This window comes from Serinus canaria, chromosome 4, assembly GCF_022539315.1.
Source record: "Serinus canaria isolate serCan28SL12 chromosome 4, serCan2020, whole genome shotgun sequence".
Taxonomy (NCBI): domain Eukaryota; kingdom Metazoa; phylum Chordata; class Aves; order Passeriformes; family Fringillidae; genus Serinus; species Serinus canaria.
Genome location: NC_066317.1, coordinates 28,695,883 through 28,714,047, shown reverse-complemented (window position 1 = coordinate 28,714,047; position 18,165 = coordinate 28,695,883). Strand labels below are relative to the sequence as shown.

The window sequence follows — 18,165 nt, the reverse complement described above, 5'->3', positions numbered from 1 at the left end:
CAGAGAAAGAGAAAAAGGCGAGGCAGAATTCACATCAACTCCTACAGCATTATGTAAAAAGAGAGGTTTTACTTTAATTCTTACCTCCTCTTTAGTCTCTTTAAATGAAGACTTTAAAGATCGGCTTCGGGAGTCCTGGGGTTTGGCTTCCTCCTGCTGCCCAAAAAGTTCCTCAATTGTCTTCGTATCGATTTGATACTGTGGTCTTGCAGCAATTGTCCAGATATTGTTTTTACCACGGACTTGTTCTTCAGGGATAGTTTTCCAGAAAAAGCTCCGCATTCGCTTTTTTTTGCCGTGGCTGTCGTGCCCATTTACCAGCTGTGGAGGCAGAGGTATGTTGGGGCCAGGCAGTGGAGGAGGGGGTGGTGGTGGGGGCGGCATTCCCGGAGGGAGCGGAGGGGCTGGGGGAGCCCCTGTGAGGGGACATGGCGCGGGGGGCGGCGATGCTCCAGGCTGAGAAATTTGAGGCGCTGTCGCTGTATCCTCGCTCATTAATCCCGTTGCAACTGGAATTGCCCCATTTTCTTTATCATTGACCAAGGAGAGACAATTCATAACATGCATTTTACAGCCTCCCCGAAGGGGAGAGTGTTACTTCCTTGGATGGGTTTGGAACATTGAACAGTCAGCGCGGCAGCCGCTGGGATCACGCCCTCTCAAACCCTATCTGCCAGCAGCGGCAGCACAAGAGGGGACTGCACCATCTCCGCAACCTGCGACAGAGGATAACAGGGACACTCAGATCACAGACATTGGACACTGTCCCTCATGCTGAAAAGACACTAAAGGCACAACAGCTATCAAGTTTTCAACCCAGAAGGGAAATTTAGTGAATCAAAAGCCTTTCACAGGGCAGTAGTTTAACATTTATCCACACCAAGATTTTGAACAGCTTCAGGTGCCTAGATTTCAAGAACATATATAAACACAAGGATGCCTCTAAATCACCCACAGTGGGCATCAAAACCATCTATTAATCTCCATTCAGTGCAATTTCGTAAAAGAATATAGTTATCTCAAATTATTAAAACAAATATTATTCCACTGCTAATTTCAGGTATGCTTTTAAAGCTGACTGCACACAGTACTAACTATGGTACTGGATTAACTGCATCAAACAGACCCTGTTTGAATCTTCTAAACCCATGGTTCAAACCCAAACTGCGTAAAAATAGTTAAAAATTTGTTGATGATTTAACAGTCTAGCCTACTTTTTTTTGTACTACTTTTTTTGCTTTTGTATTTTTCATACAAATGTCAGTAAGGGCAAAAATAGTGTACAGTTCCTAAAGGCTCTGTGTTCACTGGGCATGAACTTAAAAGCATGACTGGTCTGGCTGCACTACCTCCCAAAATACACTCACAGAAGAAAGACCACAGTTTGATCAAGCTGTCCTTGATAATTTACTTCAGCACCCAGGTTAGCAGTGCCAGTTCAATAACAGAGAGAAAGGACAGAGAAGCTGGTAGGAGGAACAGGACACCACACATCCTAAGCATTACACATATGCAAAGCTTTAAATACTTTGGGAAGTTTTAACCTCTGGATTATCTCATAAAACAACAGGAATCACAATGGGTTTTAGCATTTCTCTTATATAGTTATCTTCTAAATAAAAGTGCATGACTTCCACACTTTTAACAAGCCAAATCTATTGAAACAGATTTAACTCATAAATCTTAGAGAAAAACAAAAGTGTTTCAAATACATACCAGTGAGGTATCTCATGATTTAATGGAAATTTGGAAGCTATCTCAAAAAAAAAAAGATTTGGGAATTTACAAGGAAAAAATTTAAAAATTCAAAGATGCCACACAATAGAAACTTAGGAGGAGACAAGCAGCCCCTGAGCACAACTCAGTCTCAGGAAACCTCACCAGAAAAAGCTCGAGTAATGCACTGGCACAAGAACAACATCAAATCAGAAATTTGGCACTGACTTAGTGGTATGCCTCCTCAGCAGGGTTCACACGGAGCTAATAGCAACCCAGATCAATCTGACATTGTATAATAGTGATGAAAAACTTCACTATTTTTGCCAGAGATCCATCACTAGACCGTACATGAACAAACAGACCCAAGTCACAGAAACAAGCCTTAGGGCAAATTCTCTCTTGGACTGCAAGGACTCAGCCACTCACAGCTTCACTGAAATCAATGGAAAACAACACAAAATCTTCCACCGTACCTTTTCTTCTCAAAACCTTGCTCAGGTAGCAATGAACTCCTCTCTCCTGCTTCAGATTTTCCGATCTCATACCTTATGTTATCCGGGCATTTACAAGAATAGAAAACATATATAAAAAACCTGTATGAGGTTTAAATCACAGGCATGATGGAAAATATTTTAATGGCATGGTAAAAAGGAGAGAAGCTACAAAGAAAGTGGATCAGGATAGAGTGTTTCAAATTTAAGTCAGCATTAATACCAGCTGCTATTACAGGGCTCTGCATGTTCACGCCTCTCCTCCCAAATTCATGATCATAGAGGCAGAGAGGCATAAAAAAGCAGGTGCAAGGTGGTGGAAGGAGATTAACCACTCAAAGCAATTAAGTGTTGCATTAATTTAAAGAAATACTCAACTAGGAAAAACACTTTTCCTCCCTACTACTTATTTAAAAATGAAAAATGTATTAGCTAGTTTTCCACCATCATACAAAGCATTATTCAACATTATTATTTTCTAATTTGGGTTCCCACACATTCACCAAAAAAAATTGGAAAAAAGACACAGACAGACTGACCAACCATGCCCCAGGCAACATTCAAGAACCTCATTTTGAGACTTTCAATAAATCCATATGCTTTAGGAAAAACAGGATCAAATCCTAATGGAACAGAGTTGTAGGAGATGAATCATCAGAGTCCCAGCACTAACACACAGGAGTGGAAAACGACTGATCTCAGACCTGAGCGCTCCTGTGCTAGACAAGGGACACTCCTAGTGAAAGGAGTGGAGAAGGCTCGGGGAAGAAAACATCCCAACCTAGATGTAAAGATAGATAGAACAGGAAAAACTGTTTTCAATCCAACGAGCCCTGTACTGCTTTAGATGAGGTAACAGCCAGAACCAGGAAAGGGGAGGAATCAGCATTTGGAAGGAAGGCACGAGAGGAAAGGCGCAGCATAAAGGCTGCCATTCAGCTTTGTTTTCTGACAGATAAGCACGATCCAGGTGACAGAGGTCACCTGCTTGTAAGAGGATGGCGGTCTCGAGTTACCAGATACCAGGAGACTGGTCAAAATTCCCTTCTCATGCTGCCTCTCCGGAGGAGCAGCTCAAAGCTCTTCCCAGCGGAGGCTCCCACCACTACCGTGGGTGGGAGAGGAGAGAAGCTGGCAGCCAGGACAGGTTCTGGGCTGCTTGCTGGTATCAGCAGGTGCCTCTGAGCAGGAAGTACAGCAAGAGGAGGTGGGGAACAACGCAGCCGTTCCAACTGTGAGCTACAGATTACCAAGACACGCTGGGACTGGGATGCGTAATAGAAGCCAAGCAAAATTTTAACTCCTAAGAAGCCTCTCCACACTTTTCAAAGGATTAAAGGGACAAAAAAAAAAATGAACCAAAGAACAAACGTTTAAGACGTTGCAATTATGCCTCATTGTTGCATGTTTGTTATCCAAAACAGCCGGAGAAGCACCAAAGCTCTAAAGTAACATCTTTGCTGCACGTTTTAATTGTGTCCATATTTGGCATAAAAGAAATGTTTTATTTCTTTGTCTCATTCATTGTTTTAGCCAAGCTAATCTAACTTGGAAATGTAATTTAAAAGTTAGAGGGTGGGGACAACTTTCTCTCCAGGTAGGAGAAGCACTCTAAAGTAATTTGTTTTTTGCAAAAAAGGCAGTTGCCACTGAGACGGACACAGATTGTGTTTGCATACACAAATTAACAGGTGAGGTGCACAACTCACTGAAGGGCATTTCATAATTCATACTGCAAGACGTGACTGACTCCCTTTAACTCACACCTTATGCTCTCCCCTGCCCACGTTTCTGTATCAGGCGCCCTCCAAGTTCTCATGAGAACAACGCCGAGCCCAACCACAGCATTTGGGTGTCTGTGTCTCAACAACAGCCCTACAAAAGGCAAAGGGAACAACTAGTTGCTGACTGCAGACAGAGAAGCTGCAAACGCCAATAACCATGCCCTGATCCTGCCAAAATCTGCGGGTTACAAAGAACACGCAGCTCACGCTATTCAGCGGCTTCGCACTTCCCCGCTCAATGCATCCCACAAAAGCGCCGTGCGGCACCGCGTCCCTGCCAGCCGGCCCGGACCGGGCTGGGACCTGACGGGGTTTGGCCGGGGGGGCTCGACTCCGGCTATTTTCTGTTCGGGCTCCCAGGCGCTGCGCTCGCCCCGCCGCAGGGACAGGGCTCCCACGGGAGGAGCCCCAGCCCCACTGCTGTGCTCTCCGCCCGGACCAGGTGCCAGGCTGCGGCGCCCTGCGGGGGCCCTGCCGCCGGGACCACCCGAGGGGCCGCGACAGATCCTTACTCCGTAATTCTCTTCCACCGCCGCCGCAGGCCACGGGGCACCGCGGAGGGCGCTGGCGGCTCGGCTGCACCCGGGGTAACACCGCGCCCGCTGCCCTCCGGCTCCGCCGGACCCCGGCGCCCGAGACGCGCCCTGGCCCGGCGGGAGCGCCCTGACCCCGCTGTCCCCCGCAGGACGTGGCGGGGGCAGCGCTTGCCCCGCCGGAGAAAGCCGGGGCGCCCGGGACAGCGCCCGCCCCGCCGTGCCAGCGGAGCGGCGGCAGCGGCTCTCCCGCCGTGCCAGGGGCCGGCCGGGCCCGGGGTCCCTCGGGAAGGGGGGGCCCGTCTGCCCGGGAGCGCTCCCTCCTCCTACGCCTCGGGAAGGCGGCGAAGGACCCAGGCGGGAAGGCGGCGACCCCCCTGCACTGCCCGGCCGCGCCCCCCGGCAGCGCGGAGCGCCCTCCCGGCCCGGGGGTCCCCGCGCCCCGCTCACCTGGGTGCCCGCGGGAGCACGCGGCGCAGCCCGGTCCGGTGCCGCCGCCGCCGCCGCTTCCTCCCATCGCGCCCGGCCCGGCCGCGCCGCCGGAGCGCGGGGCGGGGCAGCGCAGGCGCGCCCGGGCGGGGCCGCGGCAGGTGACGGTGGCGGCCGCGGCCCCGGGAGCGGCCTCGATACCCCCCTGCCCTGTCCGTGCTACCGAAAAGCCCGTGCGGGAGGAGAGCGACCCGCGACGCAGCGCCGGTGCCGCCGCCGCGGCGAACGGAGATGCGCAGTGGCGCCTCTGGGGACACTGAGTCTAAGCCGGCTCCGGCTGAGCAGCTCCATCGACACTTCCATCCATCACTGCCCGCGCGCTGTCACCGCACTCACAGCAACTCTACAGGAACAGGACAGCGGTGCTACCGGCAGCACGCCCGGCTGGAAAGAACGGGCTCCTCTCCTCTGCTGAAGCCTTTCGCCTTCTGCCCACGCTCCCGAGCAAGCGCATCCCTCGGTCCATCCCGCATCCCTCACCCCGGCGCTCCCCGCCGGCTCAGCCCTGCAAGCTCGGGGAAGGCAGGCAAGACGGGCCCCTTGTGACTCCAAAGCGGACGGTGTGAGACAAGTGCAGACGAATTTAAGATGTGATCACAGCCCTGGGTTACAGCGCTCCAGGCAGCAGCGCATGTGAGTGTGGATGCCCGAAAGCCAAAGTACCATCCACTGATAAGACAGCAAACAAATACAAATGGTTTCTAAAATATTCTATCAAGAGATTGAATCCTACGTCTAAAATAAAACCATGTTCCTAGGAAGAGTAAAGGTGAAGAACCTCACTCAATTAATAGAAGCCCACACAACCTGACACTACTTTTTACAGAAGGCAAACTCCAAAGGTGGAAACAGAAACTCTTCCTTTCCTGAGAAAGGAGGGAGGGAGGAAGAAGAAACCTCACTTCCAATCCTGCTTAATAAGCCACCAGAGCTTCTGAGCTGAGCACGGGAGAGAGAAAACACCTTGATACAACCAGGAGTGGGAAGGCAAGAGCAGCAGGACAAAATCATGTCTTACAAAATCATGAGTGTGTAGTGCCTCACCTGTGCTATTTACTCTGCTCAGGTGTTGGGAGACAGGAACCAGAGGAAGAGTGGGAGACCAGGTGGCCTCCTCTGGACCAGGTGTGGAGCCTGGGCCCATGGTTGCAGAGGTTACACCATTCCTGCTCACAGTTCTGCAGCCAGAGATCTGACTTACTGGTCTGGCAGGACAGCCTGCTTTAGTCACCTCAATTAAAAAAAGTAATATTAGAACAAAAGGAAAATTTAAGGAATGTAATGCGAGAACCCAGTCATTTAAGCTGAAAATTCACTGAATGAAAAGAGCTCAACGGCAGTAAAAGGCAATTCCCATCAGAGCACACATCTCTGCTTGGCAGGGTTAGCAGCAGCTGGAGAGGACAGGCTCAGCTCGGAGCCAGCGTGGACATTCCTCGAGAGTGTCAGGGCAGCCCCGAGGTCATCGGCGAGGAAGCGCTTTGCGCTTGGACTGGAACTGCTTGTGCCGGAGCCAAAGGGCCTTGTTTTCATTGCTGCCAGTCATGAGCACAAATATGCTCTGCAAAAGACGGAAAGAGCAAGCCAAACAAGAGACTTGCATAATGGCATTGTATTTGAAAAGTCAGAACCCAAACAGGACAGCAGAGGACACGGCAGCCAGTCCGGATGTGAAGTTAAACTCTTCACTTTTCCTCACCCTCTGGGTTTGTTCTCCCTGAACTTTTCCAAAACATGTTAGCAAATTAATTTTAAATTTTTAGCTGATTTTTTTTACCTAAACAGGTAACACTCAACAGGCAAATATTTTGCCCACATGGCTAAAATGACTCTGAGTTATAAACAACTGAAAACTGGTCTTTACAGTAGGAAGTATTAGGCAACTTTAATAATAGGTAGATCAAGCAGCCCCACCTATAATAAACAACAAATGCACCTCCCTAAAACAGATAGCATTTAGATGAGTTGGTATACTATAAAACCAAATCATACTGTTAATTTTTTAAGATTTCTAAGTAATGAAATGCTCAAGACAGTTTTCAGGATGACTACTTTTTTAAGGCTTTTTTTTTTCTTATGAGAAGTAAGAAAACACCCTGTCTTTTGTAAACTCTGCTTTTCTTCAGAGCACAGAGCTTCTAATTCTTTAGGCTGAACACAAATCTAATGACTGAACAGATCTAATGGAAATTAAGCAATTTACACCACCTGAAAAAAGGTGTCATCTTCCTTACAATCCCTCAATTCTACAGAGTTTGGATCAAAGAAGGAGAAAAAGTTCATTGTGTCACTCCTGTCACATCAAAACCAACTTATATTTGGGCTCAAAACGAAGCACTGTTAGTTAAGCTCTCAAAACAAAACCCTGCAATTAATTACCACCATCACATAAAACTAGCATGATGCATATGTGTATGCAAGAAAGGCAAATCAAAACTGAACAGGCAACACTAGTTTTTAGCATTATTTATCACTTAAGTGCTTGAATTTACAGCCTTTAGTATTCTTTAAAAGGCAGCAAGATGTATAATTATTTAATTAGCACAGTAAGACACACTATTCATTATGTAATAGGAGCACAGTGTTGATAGCTGAACTGCTCCTGACTGAACCAATGGATTTATGCTACCATGAACAGCAAGAACAGGGAAAACCTGAACTAAAAAGATGTTTCAGGTTTACTCTGTTCTATATCTGATCTCTGCACTTAATTAAGAAATGTTATCAGACAGCCACACTGAGACCCATCTCAGTCCTACCTACCAGCATTACACAGGAACTCTGCAAAGATTCTCCTGATCCCTCTTTCTGCTCCTCTTGGAATATCAAATACTCTCCCTCCCCCAGTAGCTATTCTCTTGAAAACAGATTCTCATCAAGGGATGAGACTGAGGGTATTTGCTCAGAAAACAAAGTTCTGTTCACCTACAGCCATTAGAAAAACTTGAATGCTCACTTTATGCTGGGAACAAGTACCTTAAAGAAATACAGCACCAAGAGCAGACAGCACACAACTGTTGCTGCTTCTGCTCCCTTTTTACACTTTTTTTTTTTTTTAGAAAGGCAGCTGAAGTGTAAAAGGCAATGCTTCTGTGCCAGCAGCCTCAGCCACAGGAAACAAAAGATTGGCAAACCACAGACTGAGCTTTTCTGTCCAAGGCCACTGCAGTGCAAGCTTCATACACTGCTGCTCTGTGCCTCAGAGCAGGGACCCTGCTGGAAACAGCAACACATCACTTTCCCTTTCCACTGCTTCTCCATCAATTTATGCCCTTCTTCCCCAAGGCAGGCACAAGCCATCTTACCTGCTACTCCTACACTACACAGTAAGCTACTTCCTTCACTCCCTTCAAACTCTTGCCATGATGACAAAAACATGTGAACAGTCCCCATCTCCCTGGCCATTTGGTTTCCACACAAGACTCAGGGAAATGAAGAGTAAGGATGTTGGTAAAACAGGTACAGAGAGGTGAACAAGAGCACTGTCACAGACAGAGAACTCTGTTTTCTGTGTATCCCTGCCTTTAACACAAGAGCAACTGGAAAGATCACAAAGATGTCAAAGAGCAACAAACAGTAAGAAATGAGAGAAATATAAACCAAGCAGCAGTCAAATCTTCTGTCTAATAAAGATATTCTAATTAAAAAACCCCTTTCATCTTGACACAGCTTAGCAACAAGCAGTTTGGTTAATTTTAGGGTGGGAGCTACCGTAAAATATGGTAAGATTCACAACTAATATAAAAATTTTTGTGACTAGTACAACCCTTACACCAAGCACGCAACATGGAAAAGATAACCAGACTAAGAAAAAAATCCCAAACCTAAAGATAATTGCAGACGAGGAATGCAAAATAATTACAATACCTTTCACTTGTTGTAACACCACAACAAGGAACAAGAGCAGATAAGCAAAACCGAAAAAGGGAATATGCCCCCCATTCAGTTCAAAACAGAGTTGAAGTGAACATTTAGCTTTCCTTTTACATTACTTTGATCATTTTTGAAAGGACAGACAGACTAGAGATAAGGCTTCTGGGAAAACCAGTTGACTGAAGATTAAAAAAAAAGCTGTTACTTTAATGATGTTGGTGTATTACTATACTCTTGCCCATGTAGATCTCTTTCCAAATAAAAATACAGATACATTTTGTAACCAGAAACATTCTTTGTAAGAGCCTTGTAAAAGCATGAAGTAGGCCAAAGAGCACTTTTAGAGAAAAGAAGCTGTTTGTAGAATTCAGATGAACAAAATAACATGAGCAACAAACAAGCCAGGAGTACAGATAACTTACAGTATGGTCACTGAGAATCAAAACAGCTCCCCAGGTCTCTGGTACAGCAGCTACAACAGCATATCTGAAAATGTTACTAATTGCTTTGAGTTCTTCATCCCAAGAAACATCACACAACACTGTAAGCATTAATGTAACAATTTGTTAACAGAGATGAAATCTGTCGCAGACAAGTCTCTACAAGGTGGGTATGGCTTCCTCTACAAACAACAAAAACACCCCATCCTGACAACTGTCCACCCAGATATAGGCCACATCACAACCTTAAGATATTTATAATGCTTTTTTATGAGGATCAGAAAGCTTCACAACCATAATTACTTCCCATTGGAAACACTGAAGTGTCTTTTCTCTTGCAATCTCTTGATAGAAGTTTCTAATTTTGGTTAGCTCTAAAAAGCTAATTTTAAATACAAGATATGAGCTTGAATTATTTTATAAGGATATGTATTTGAGCAGTGACAAAGAAAGCTACAGTACTACAGCAGGCTACTATCAGTTTAATAACTTATTGATCAGTTTAACAGAGAACCCTCCTCACTGAGGCTACCCATTATAACAACTGCTTTGCTGAGCGAAATGGAAGTAATTCTTCTTTCCCCCAGTATTAAACAATACACAGGCAGGTTTTAGCAAGTAATCTCTTTGGTCCCACCTTTTCTTCCAGGTGAAGAGACTCCAGCAGTTTCAAGCCATTGCAAGTTTGAGGATTACACAATGCCAATTGGTCAGTCTTTCTTAAGGCAACTGCAGATTCAAGTTCACTCTTACCATTTCTGACAGATGAGTTCCTTCTAAGCAGCAGCGATCCTAGGCAGGAGACACATGAATCTCAGGGAGAAACCAAGAGCACATGTTCCTTATGTACCCTTTTCCTACAGTGTTCTGAAAGCCCTATACTTCAGTTGTGGTCAGTGGGTTTGCATTCTTCACCCCTGCAGTAATGCATTTCCCAGTTCAAGCCTCAGCTCACTTTCCTTGCACTGTCATACTACACATGTGCCAGGACTCAGTGGAAGTCAATGGCTTCATAAGAATTGTAAATAAAATTTAATTTCGTTTAGAAGTTCAAGTCAAAAACCACATGTATTAAAAGATTTGTTTCACTATGGATTTACTTTCCAGTTGAACTTGCCCACTGTTAAAACAGCTTACATAGCACTGCTTTATGAGATATTCTTGGGCAAGGGTGACAACTCACAAAAACAGGACTAAGCTTTCACTGCAGAAGCTCTCTTCTACTTTTAACCATCACAAGTCAAGAAAGTTTGACTGCAAACATATTTAATATGAATACAAAATTCACATAGGATATACATTCTAGGGAACATAATTGAGCTATTACAAGAGATTCCGACAGAACAAAAACATAAAGAAGGCTCTGTCAGACCAAGAATTTAATGAGGAATGATTAAAAAGTTTGATTTACAGTTACATTACAGCTGTGTTAAACATTGAAAACTTTAGAATGTCAGCTGAAAGGCGTTTGAACATACAGTACATAAATCATACAATCCACACCATTGTAAATAACATATTTGAAGTATTTCAATTTACTTAACATAACATAAAGCAACATAACATGTGCAAATGAGGACTCCAATATATTGAATTTATAATGTCTATGATAAAATTGACATATAATTTTACATTTAAGGACTACAGAAATGATGAAGAAATTAAAAATGTATCCTCCATTTTACTCCCACTACTGAAGTATGCTTTTCAATTAAACAGAAAAAACATACTGGCCCTATTTCCTCTCAAAATCATACCTGCCCATGAAGTTTAACTAAAGCTTTAACTTGCTCTAAGTGTGCAATGACACAGCATTTACACAGTCGTCTTCCCCTTGCTGGGAAATGACAAACTATTACATGAAAGGGTTCTTGGATTATGTACACTGGTGGAAATTATTATCTTATAAAAAGGCACATACCTGTAATTTAAGGCTAGTACGGTATTTGTTTCATAGAGAAAGAAACATTTTAAATGAAATTAGTACATTTAATGGTTGGCCTCACTCAGCAAACCACTGGTGCAAAGCAAAAATGTGTGCTCAGAAGCCTCAGACTGACAGTGATTCTTGCTTTAGTGTTTTTTGTTTGTTTTTTAACCCTTTGATGGAAAGGTACATTTTTAAAAAAGGCATTTGCTGCAATTCCACTTGTCAATGAGCCATCTGCTACTTTTGCCTTATATGCAGATATCACATATAGGCCTTATAGTATTCATCTGCAAAATAGTCTTTTAACTTTCTCATTTTTTAAAAATTCATATGAAAATTACTAAAGATGTTTTCTATATTCACCTATAAAATACCAGATGTTGGTACAAATCATGTAAACCTCCATTTGCAAATATTTTGACTAGCCACCAAAATACCAGAAATCACAAGCATCATTTGTCAGTGCAAATCTATAATAGTTTTGTTTCCCCTCCCTCTTTCCCTCCCCTATCCCAATTACAGAAATAACCGCCAACCTTTACATACAAAAGGAGTGCTCTGTATTTGAAATTACAGAAATTATGTTTGGTTACCTTAAAGTCACCCACTTTCCTATCAAATTCAGTTTTACAGTATTATAAAAGGGGGAAAAATTTAAAGCTGTCCGTTCAAGAATCACTACCAACAGTCCTTCAACCCCAACCCTTAATTATTCTCAGATTGAAAGAATTTTCGGTTAACATTGGGTCCTCTTCTATGATCTGATTACTGTTCCTCAAGCCAGGATGGGGCATCTGCTCCAGGAGTTTTCAATTTGATGTGGAACTGTTTAAGTGTCTGTTCAAGCTGCTTCTGATTGCCAGCAAAGTACGCCGCAATGGCATTGTGGAACAGAACAAGCTGATTGTGCAATACCTTCACCTGCAGGCAAGGAGAGAGACATTAAGAGGAGGCTGATGTTAACATCATCACAGGTCAGCTATAAAGAAATAGGTGCATTTGAAATGCTCAGACTTCCTATAGATTTATTTAACAAAAGCTTAAAAATATAGATACAAAATGCAAATATGAATTTCTTTAACATTAAACTGATTCAGAGTTTTCATAAAATGTGCTTAACAGTCAAAACCAACTCAGCATGCATAGAGCAAACACAATTCACTAAACAGCATAATGTTATCAAATATCAAACACTTGATTACAAGTACTTGATGCCTTGAAATTAGATGCCAAACCTCTAAGATATGAGCCTGCAGGCCAAATGGACCTACCTCCCTGAAACAGTACATGGCAAGGGCATTATCTGAGTATACAGTTCACGTGTTGCCCCCCTTGCAGAGAGTTGCTGCTTTCCAGCTCATGGACACCTAAATCAAATTAAACTGCTGTTTTTCTCCCAGCAATATTTCTCACCCATCTCCTGGAACACAAGATTATTTACAGCGCTTTGCCAATATCTTGACTCTAACATTTGTGAAAAGTAGTCATGAAATACACCATTGCTGCTGGTGTATTTCATGACTACTGTCACAGCAGCAACCAAAACCTGGGGAGAAGAGTACAAGGGCAGCTGGAGGGCACCACTGTGTTTCTCTATGATAACAAGCTACATTCCCACTGATGAAGTCAAAGTTAAGCAAATGTTACATTTTCATCCTAGCCAGGAAACCTGAAATTGTGAATGGACAGCAGTATGCTCAAAGGTATCTGTCTAGTATCTCCTGCAGCCAAACCCTTTTTATTCCTGAGTATACTCTCAGCCAGCACCACCTGACTCTTGTGTCAGACCTCAAATCCCCACCCTGGTGGCCCTGTACCTGTTACCAGCCTACAAGGCTGAGCCCAGCAGCAGGCAGTCAACACAGAGGGAACAGAGGAACAAGGTGGCTGAGTGAGCCCCAAGGGAAGATGTGGGAGGTAACAGATTAAGCTTTCTCTACTCAAGTTTTAGGTCACTGTCTCATTTCTCAGCACAGTCCAAAATGGACAGTCTACTTCTGTCATCATGCTGAGAATCAAAACTGTCCTTGGGATAGGTTTGGCCTGTGCTCACCAGTGGGCCACACCTGTTTTAACAGGTTATTTGTTATTGGCTACTGGGCTTCTCTGAAATGCATGCAACTCAATACAGAAACACCTCATCTTCTTCATTTAATGAAAGATCTCTAATTAAACCCCACACCATTATATTTGACATACAATGACACCTGAAGAGTGCAACATTTACTCAGAAATGTAATAAATATAATTTTAAAATTCCCTGAGAATAAAGGGCTGAGCATGTGTTTGTGTATCCCTGCAGGAATAGATAAAAATTCTGCATAAAGTTAAAATTTCTCATTGTATCACTTATTTTTTTTTAACTGAATAGCAGACTCAATTCAAAAATTAAGTGATAACCTCTTCTTTGCTGGCCCAAATTTACATCTAAGTTGCTTTGACAATCTGAAAACTGGAACCCCTATGTTTTCTCCCTATGTTTCCCCTAATAATTCAGGTTAATTTACGCAAATACTTGCCAAAGAATAGGCTTTTTTGTCTCATTAACAGTGAAAAATTATACTTTATTCCACCAAAAGGCCCTCCAAGAAAATACATGAGAGGTGTGAATGGTTAGAAAGGAATTCCCCATCATACCTTTGGATGACATTTTTACATTTTCAAAAGAATTTACAGAATTTAATCACATACAGACATTTTAACATCTAGGAGACACAGGATTTAGCTAACTACATTTGTTCAAACAGAGTTCAAACTCTTTTTTGAATTGTAAAAGATGGCCTCTTCTTCAGTTTGTGTGGGCAGACGGTATATAAAAATATGGATTTTTCATCTATAAAAAATGTTAATTACCAAAATATTAACACTTTATAAGTGGAAAATGTCACAACAACATGAAGGGTTTGCTTTTAAAAGTTTAGATAGAAAGCACACTGCTTTTCTTGAGCAGATTCTTTCCTCACTGACAAGCAAGACTTCATGCAGTCCAAGGCAGGAATTCTACAGAGAAGTACACTCACTGGTATAGCATATTATTAAAATGCTACAAGAGTTTTACTCATATAGTTTATAGGAACACAAATAAAACAGGGGTAACAAACCTCCACTCCCAGCCAGTTCATCAGTTTGAGACTGTATTTGGTACTTTATTAGGGTAGCTTTTAACATAAACCTTCTGTGAATTGACCCAAAAATCTTCTGATAATTTTAAAAATTCAGTCAGGCCCAAGGATGCGCGCGCACACACACACACACACACACACACACACACACACACACAGGCTGGAATTGAGAGTGTGGAGGCAGATAACATGGACTGAAAAAATATGGCTTGTTTTGGAGGTATTTTTTTAACTACTAAAGCTACCTCATTGTATGAGGTTCTATCCCCTAGATCATTGTGGTATAAATTTCGTGATTGTTATCAAACTGGTTTCAGAGGTTTAAAGTGTTACAACTTCTACTCTCCTCCTTCAGAAGCTGATTGCTAAGTGAATCCCAAAAGTGATGGTGGGATCTTCTTTTCTATATCTTCATTCAAGTAACTTTACAACAAAGTTTTTCTAGAAAAAGACCACTTAAACTGTCTGACACTGTACAAAGAAGCTCTACTATGAAGCAGCAGCCAGCAAAGAGGAAAAAGCTGTAACAGCTCAAAACACTCAATGTCCACAGCAAAACCACCGGCAACCACAGCTAAGGACCAGACCCCAACTATTTATTTAAAACCAAGTTCAAAGTACCCACTGTTCCCATGAAAGAACCTTACTCCATCTTGGGGAATGGCTAAATATCTTACCCACTCCCATACCCAGTCACTGATTGCAACTTCCACACTGTATTTCACCTTAGCCCTCTGTTGGCAAAACATTCATGCAGATATGCAGTCAGTTGGATCAGAAAACAGATCTAGATTAAAATTAAACAGACAACAATGTATCTGCTTCAACCTGGATCAGTTCCCCAATCTGATTCTCTGCACAGCTGCAAAAACACTTTCACAAACACTGGGGAGAAGGCAATGGGAAAAGGGGGGGTGAAGGGATCACATTTTTTTTGCATCAAAGACTTGAAACAACTGTCAGATTGCAGCAGTAAAGGCCAACTCTTGATCACCAAGCTGTAGCACTGATTCCAGAAAAGGAGTGTTTGAAGATTTGCCTCAATCAAAGAATGCTAATGGTATGCTGCTAAATTACAGCTAAAACACAGGTTCCAATGTATGACTAACATAGCTGTCAAAAAGCCATTGTGCTTTAGAGTTGAACAACAGTTAAAATCTTTGTTCCTTGTTAATTAACTACATATACCTATTTGTTCCTAATTATAAGCAGAGTAAGCACTCCGTAGTACAGCTGACACACATCATAAAACAAAAAAGAAACATTGTGGATAAGCATAAAAACCTACATGTAAACACATCTTACACAGGAGACTTAAGTGTCATATACAGACAATACTATAGGTTGGATTTGATTTTTCACACTGATGCTCTTAATATTTCAGTTCTTTCTAAATATTGCCCACCTCCCTCTGAACATTGTATTTGCTGTGGCACAGTAAGTGCATATTTCTTTACACCCTCCTCATTCAGCCTCTTTCAGCGATCTCAATGGCCAAAAAGACAACACCCCTTTGAGTCTATCCATGCATCTGCACCTCCTCACAACCATCACAATGCCTTCTCCTAGCTATCTTAATTTGAAGGTATTTAGTCTAAACAGTTTCATCATCTGGGGCTCCACTACACTGCAGACCACATTCATTTGTAGAAACAAGCATTTAAGAATCAAACTCCCCAAGTACATTTCACAGAAGTGCAGTCAATTTCCTTCTCTACATAGAATGGTATTTGACATTTCTCAAGTGCATCCAAGAGTAAGAGGGTTTTTTACTCAAAATGACAAAACCTTCTAAAACTGTTTTCAGAAATGACAGAAATCTTTGCGCTAAGAACGGACTATCATCCTTATTAGAGAAAAAATTACTATTTGTAAGATGCATATTTTGAATGCAACTATTATTATAGTCATCAGCATCTGCGGTAAACTTCTACAGAACTCTGCCAGCTGGGGATAGCACCAATAAAACTTGTATCAGCATTAAGAAAAATGAGTTTTAACTTCAAAACCAAATGCTGTAATAAAAGTCAATAGAAATCTAGTGTATCTTGGTTTTATAGAAAGAAGCTCTCAATTTCAGCTTTACTGTAAATGCATCTCTCTAAGCCTTTGAAGGCTTTTAATTGAAATATTAGCATATGAACCAAGGAGAACAGGCACAAAGAGACTGCAACCATGTGATGCCTTTTCCCCATATAGGGAAAACCTAGGTAGGGCCGTCTAGATAATGGGTTCTTTGGTGACATTCGCAGCACCACAGACCAACTGGAGCCCACCAGCCAGTTAAACTGGCTTTAGAGGTTCTTTGCAGCACCATTTACTAGGAGCACACTGCTGATAGCTGAACTGCTCCTGACTGAACCAATGGATTTATGCTACCATGAACAGGGAAAACCTGAACTAAAAAGATGTTTCAGGTTTACTCTGTTCTATATCTGATCTCTGCACTTAATTAAGAAATGTTATCAGACAGCCACACTGAGACCCATCTCAGTCCTACCTACCAGCATTACACAGGAACTCTGCAAAGATTCTCCTGATCCCTCTTTCTGCTCCTCCTGGAGTATCAAATACTCTCTCTCCTCCAGTAGCTATTCTCTTGAAAACAGATTCTCATCAAGGGATGAGACTGAGGGTATTTGCTCAGAAAACAAAGTTCTGTTCACCTACAGCCATTAGAAAAACTTGAATGTTCACTTTTTGCTGGGAACAAGTACTTTACAGAAATACAGCACCAAGAGCAGACAGCATACAACTGTTGCTGCTCCTGCTCCCTTCTTACACTTTTTTTTTTTTAGAAAGGCAGCTGAAGTGTAAAAGGCAATGCTTCTGTGCCAGCAGCCTCAGCCACAGGAAACAAAAGATTGGCAAACCACAGACTGAGCTTTTCTGTCCAAGGCCACTGCAGTGCAAGCTTCATACACTGCTGCTCTGTGCCTCAGAGCAGGGACCCTGCTGGAAACAGCAACACATCTGTTGCTGTTTCCAGCACTTTCCCTTTCCACTGCTTCTCCATCAATTTATGCCCTTCTTCCCCAAGGCAGGCACAAGCCATCCTACCTGCTACTCCTACACTACACAGTAAGCTACTTCCTTCACTCCCTTCAAACTCTTGCCATGATGACATAATGTCATCTTACACAATAAATAGAAAAAAAATAAGTAGAGCTTACCTCAGAAAAGCTCTCAGCAGATAATTATATTTAAGCCCATATTTAAGTGTAAAGGAAGTCCTTGCTATAGCTCATTTGGGAACAAAATTATACACACCCTTTAGTAAATATTTTACATCTCCAGTGTCAAAACTGAGAAATGTCAGCCACTGATAAAAAGGCTTAAGCATGTGAGATTCCCTACTGTATTTCTCTAAAAGGCAGGAAGGAAAAAACAATCTCTTTCAGAAACAATTTGTAGGCTGTGACTGCTAACAGGATGCTTGGTCTAATTCAAGACTGTCACTAGGAAGACAACTTCTTCAGTGTTTCCTAAACTATGCAATTTAGTTTAAAGAATTATGAAAATGTGTTTTGTACAAGATGGAAATAAAATGCTTTTGCTCTGAAGCCTTCCTATACATACAAACATAAATTGATAGGTGTGTTATATAGATAATGGAAACCATGAGGAAGCAGGATAAGTCCTATTTTAAACTAATTTGAACTTAAGCATAATTCCTGTACAGATACAAGCTGGAAGGATTAAACCATTTTAATAGAGGTACATTGTAGTGGCAGCAAGTAACTTACTAAAAGAAGAAAATAAAGGTGGGGAAAGTAGGAAGATA

General features: G+C 42.6%; 2 protein-coding genes across 13 annotated transcripts in view; both read right to left on the bottom strand.

Annotated features, from left to right (window-relative positions):
• The window catches only part of FHDC1 (FH2 domain containing 1), a 36,850-nt gene extending 31,354 nt beyond the window's left edge, over positions 1–5,496 (bottom strand). The window contains exons 1-2 of one of the 4 annotated variants that reach the window (XM_018926710.3): positions 5,353–5,496; positions 85–716 (exon numbers count right to left, since the gene is read on the bottom strand). In XM_018926710.3, coding sequence (XP_018782255.2) covers positions 85–567 — 483 coding nt within the window. In that variant the 5' untranslated portion in view covers positions 568–716; positions 5,353–5,496. Of the gene's footprint in view, positions 1–84; positions 717–2,192; positions 2,242–3,226; positions 3,246–4,977; positions 5,059–5,352 lie in introns of those variants that run through there. The other 3 variants (XM_030239295.2, XM_018926711.3, XM_018926709.3) reach the window with 3 other exon arrangements.
• Positions 5,497–10,691: 5,195 nt separating this feature from the next.
• The window catches only part of ARFIP1 (ADP ribosylation factor interacting protein 1), a 40,623-nt gene continuing 33,149 nt past the window's right edge, over positions 10,692–18,165 (bottom strand). For all 9 annotated transcript variants that reach the window (XM_030239104.2, XM_030239105.2, XM_030239107.2 and 6 more), the window contains one exon: positions 10,692–12,180. In XM_030239104.2, coding sequence (XP_030094964.1) covers positions 12,025–12,180 — 156 coding nt within the window. In that variant the 3' untranslated portion in view covers positions 10,692–12,024. The remainder of the gene's footprint in view (positions 12,181–18,165) is intronic.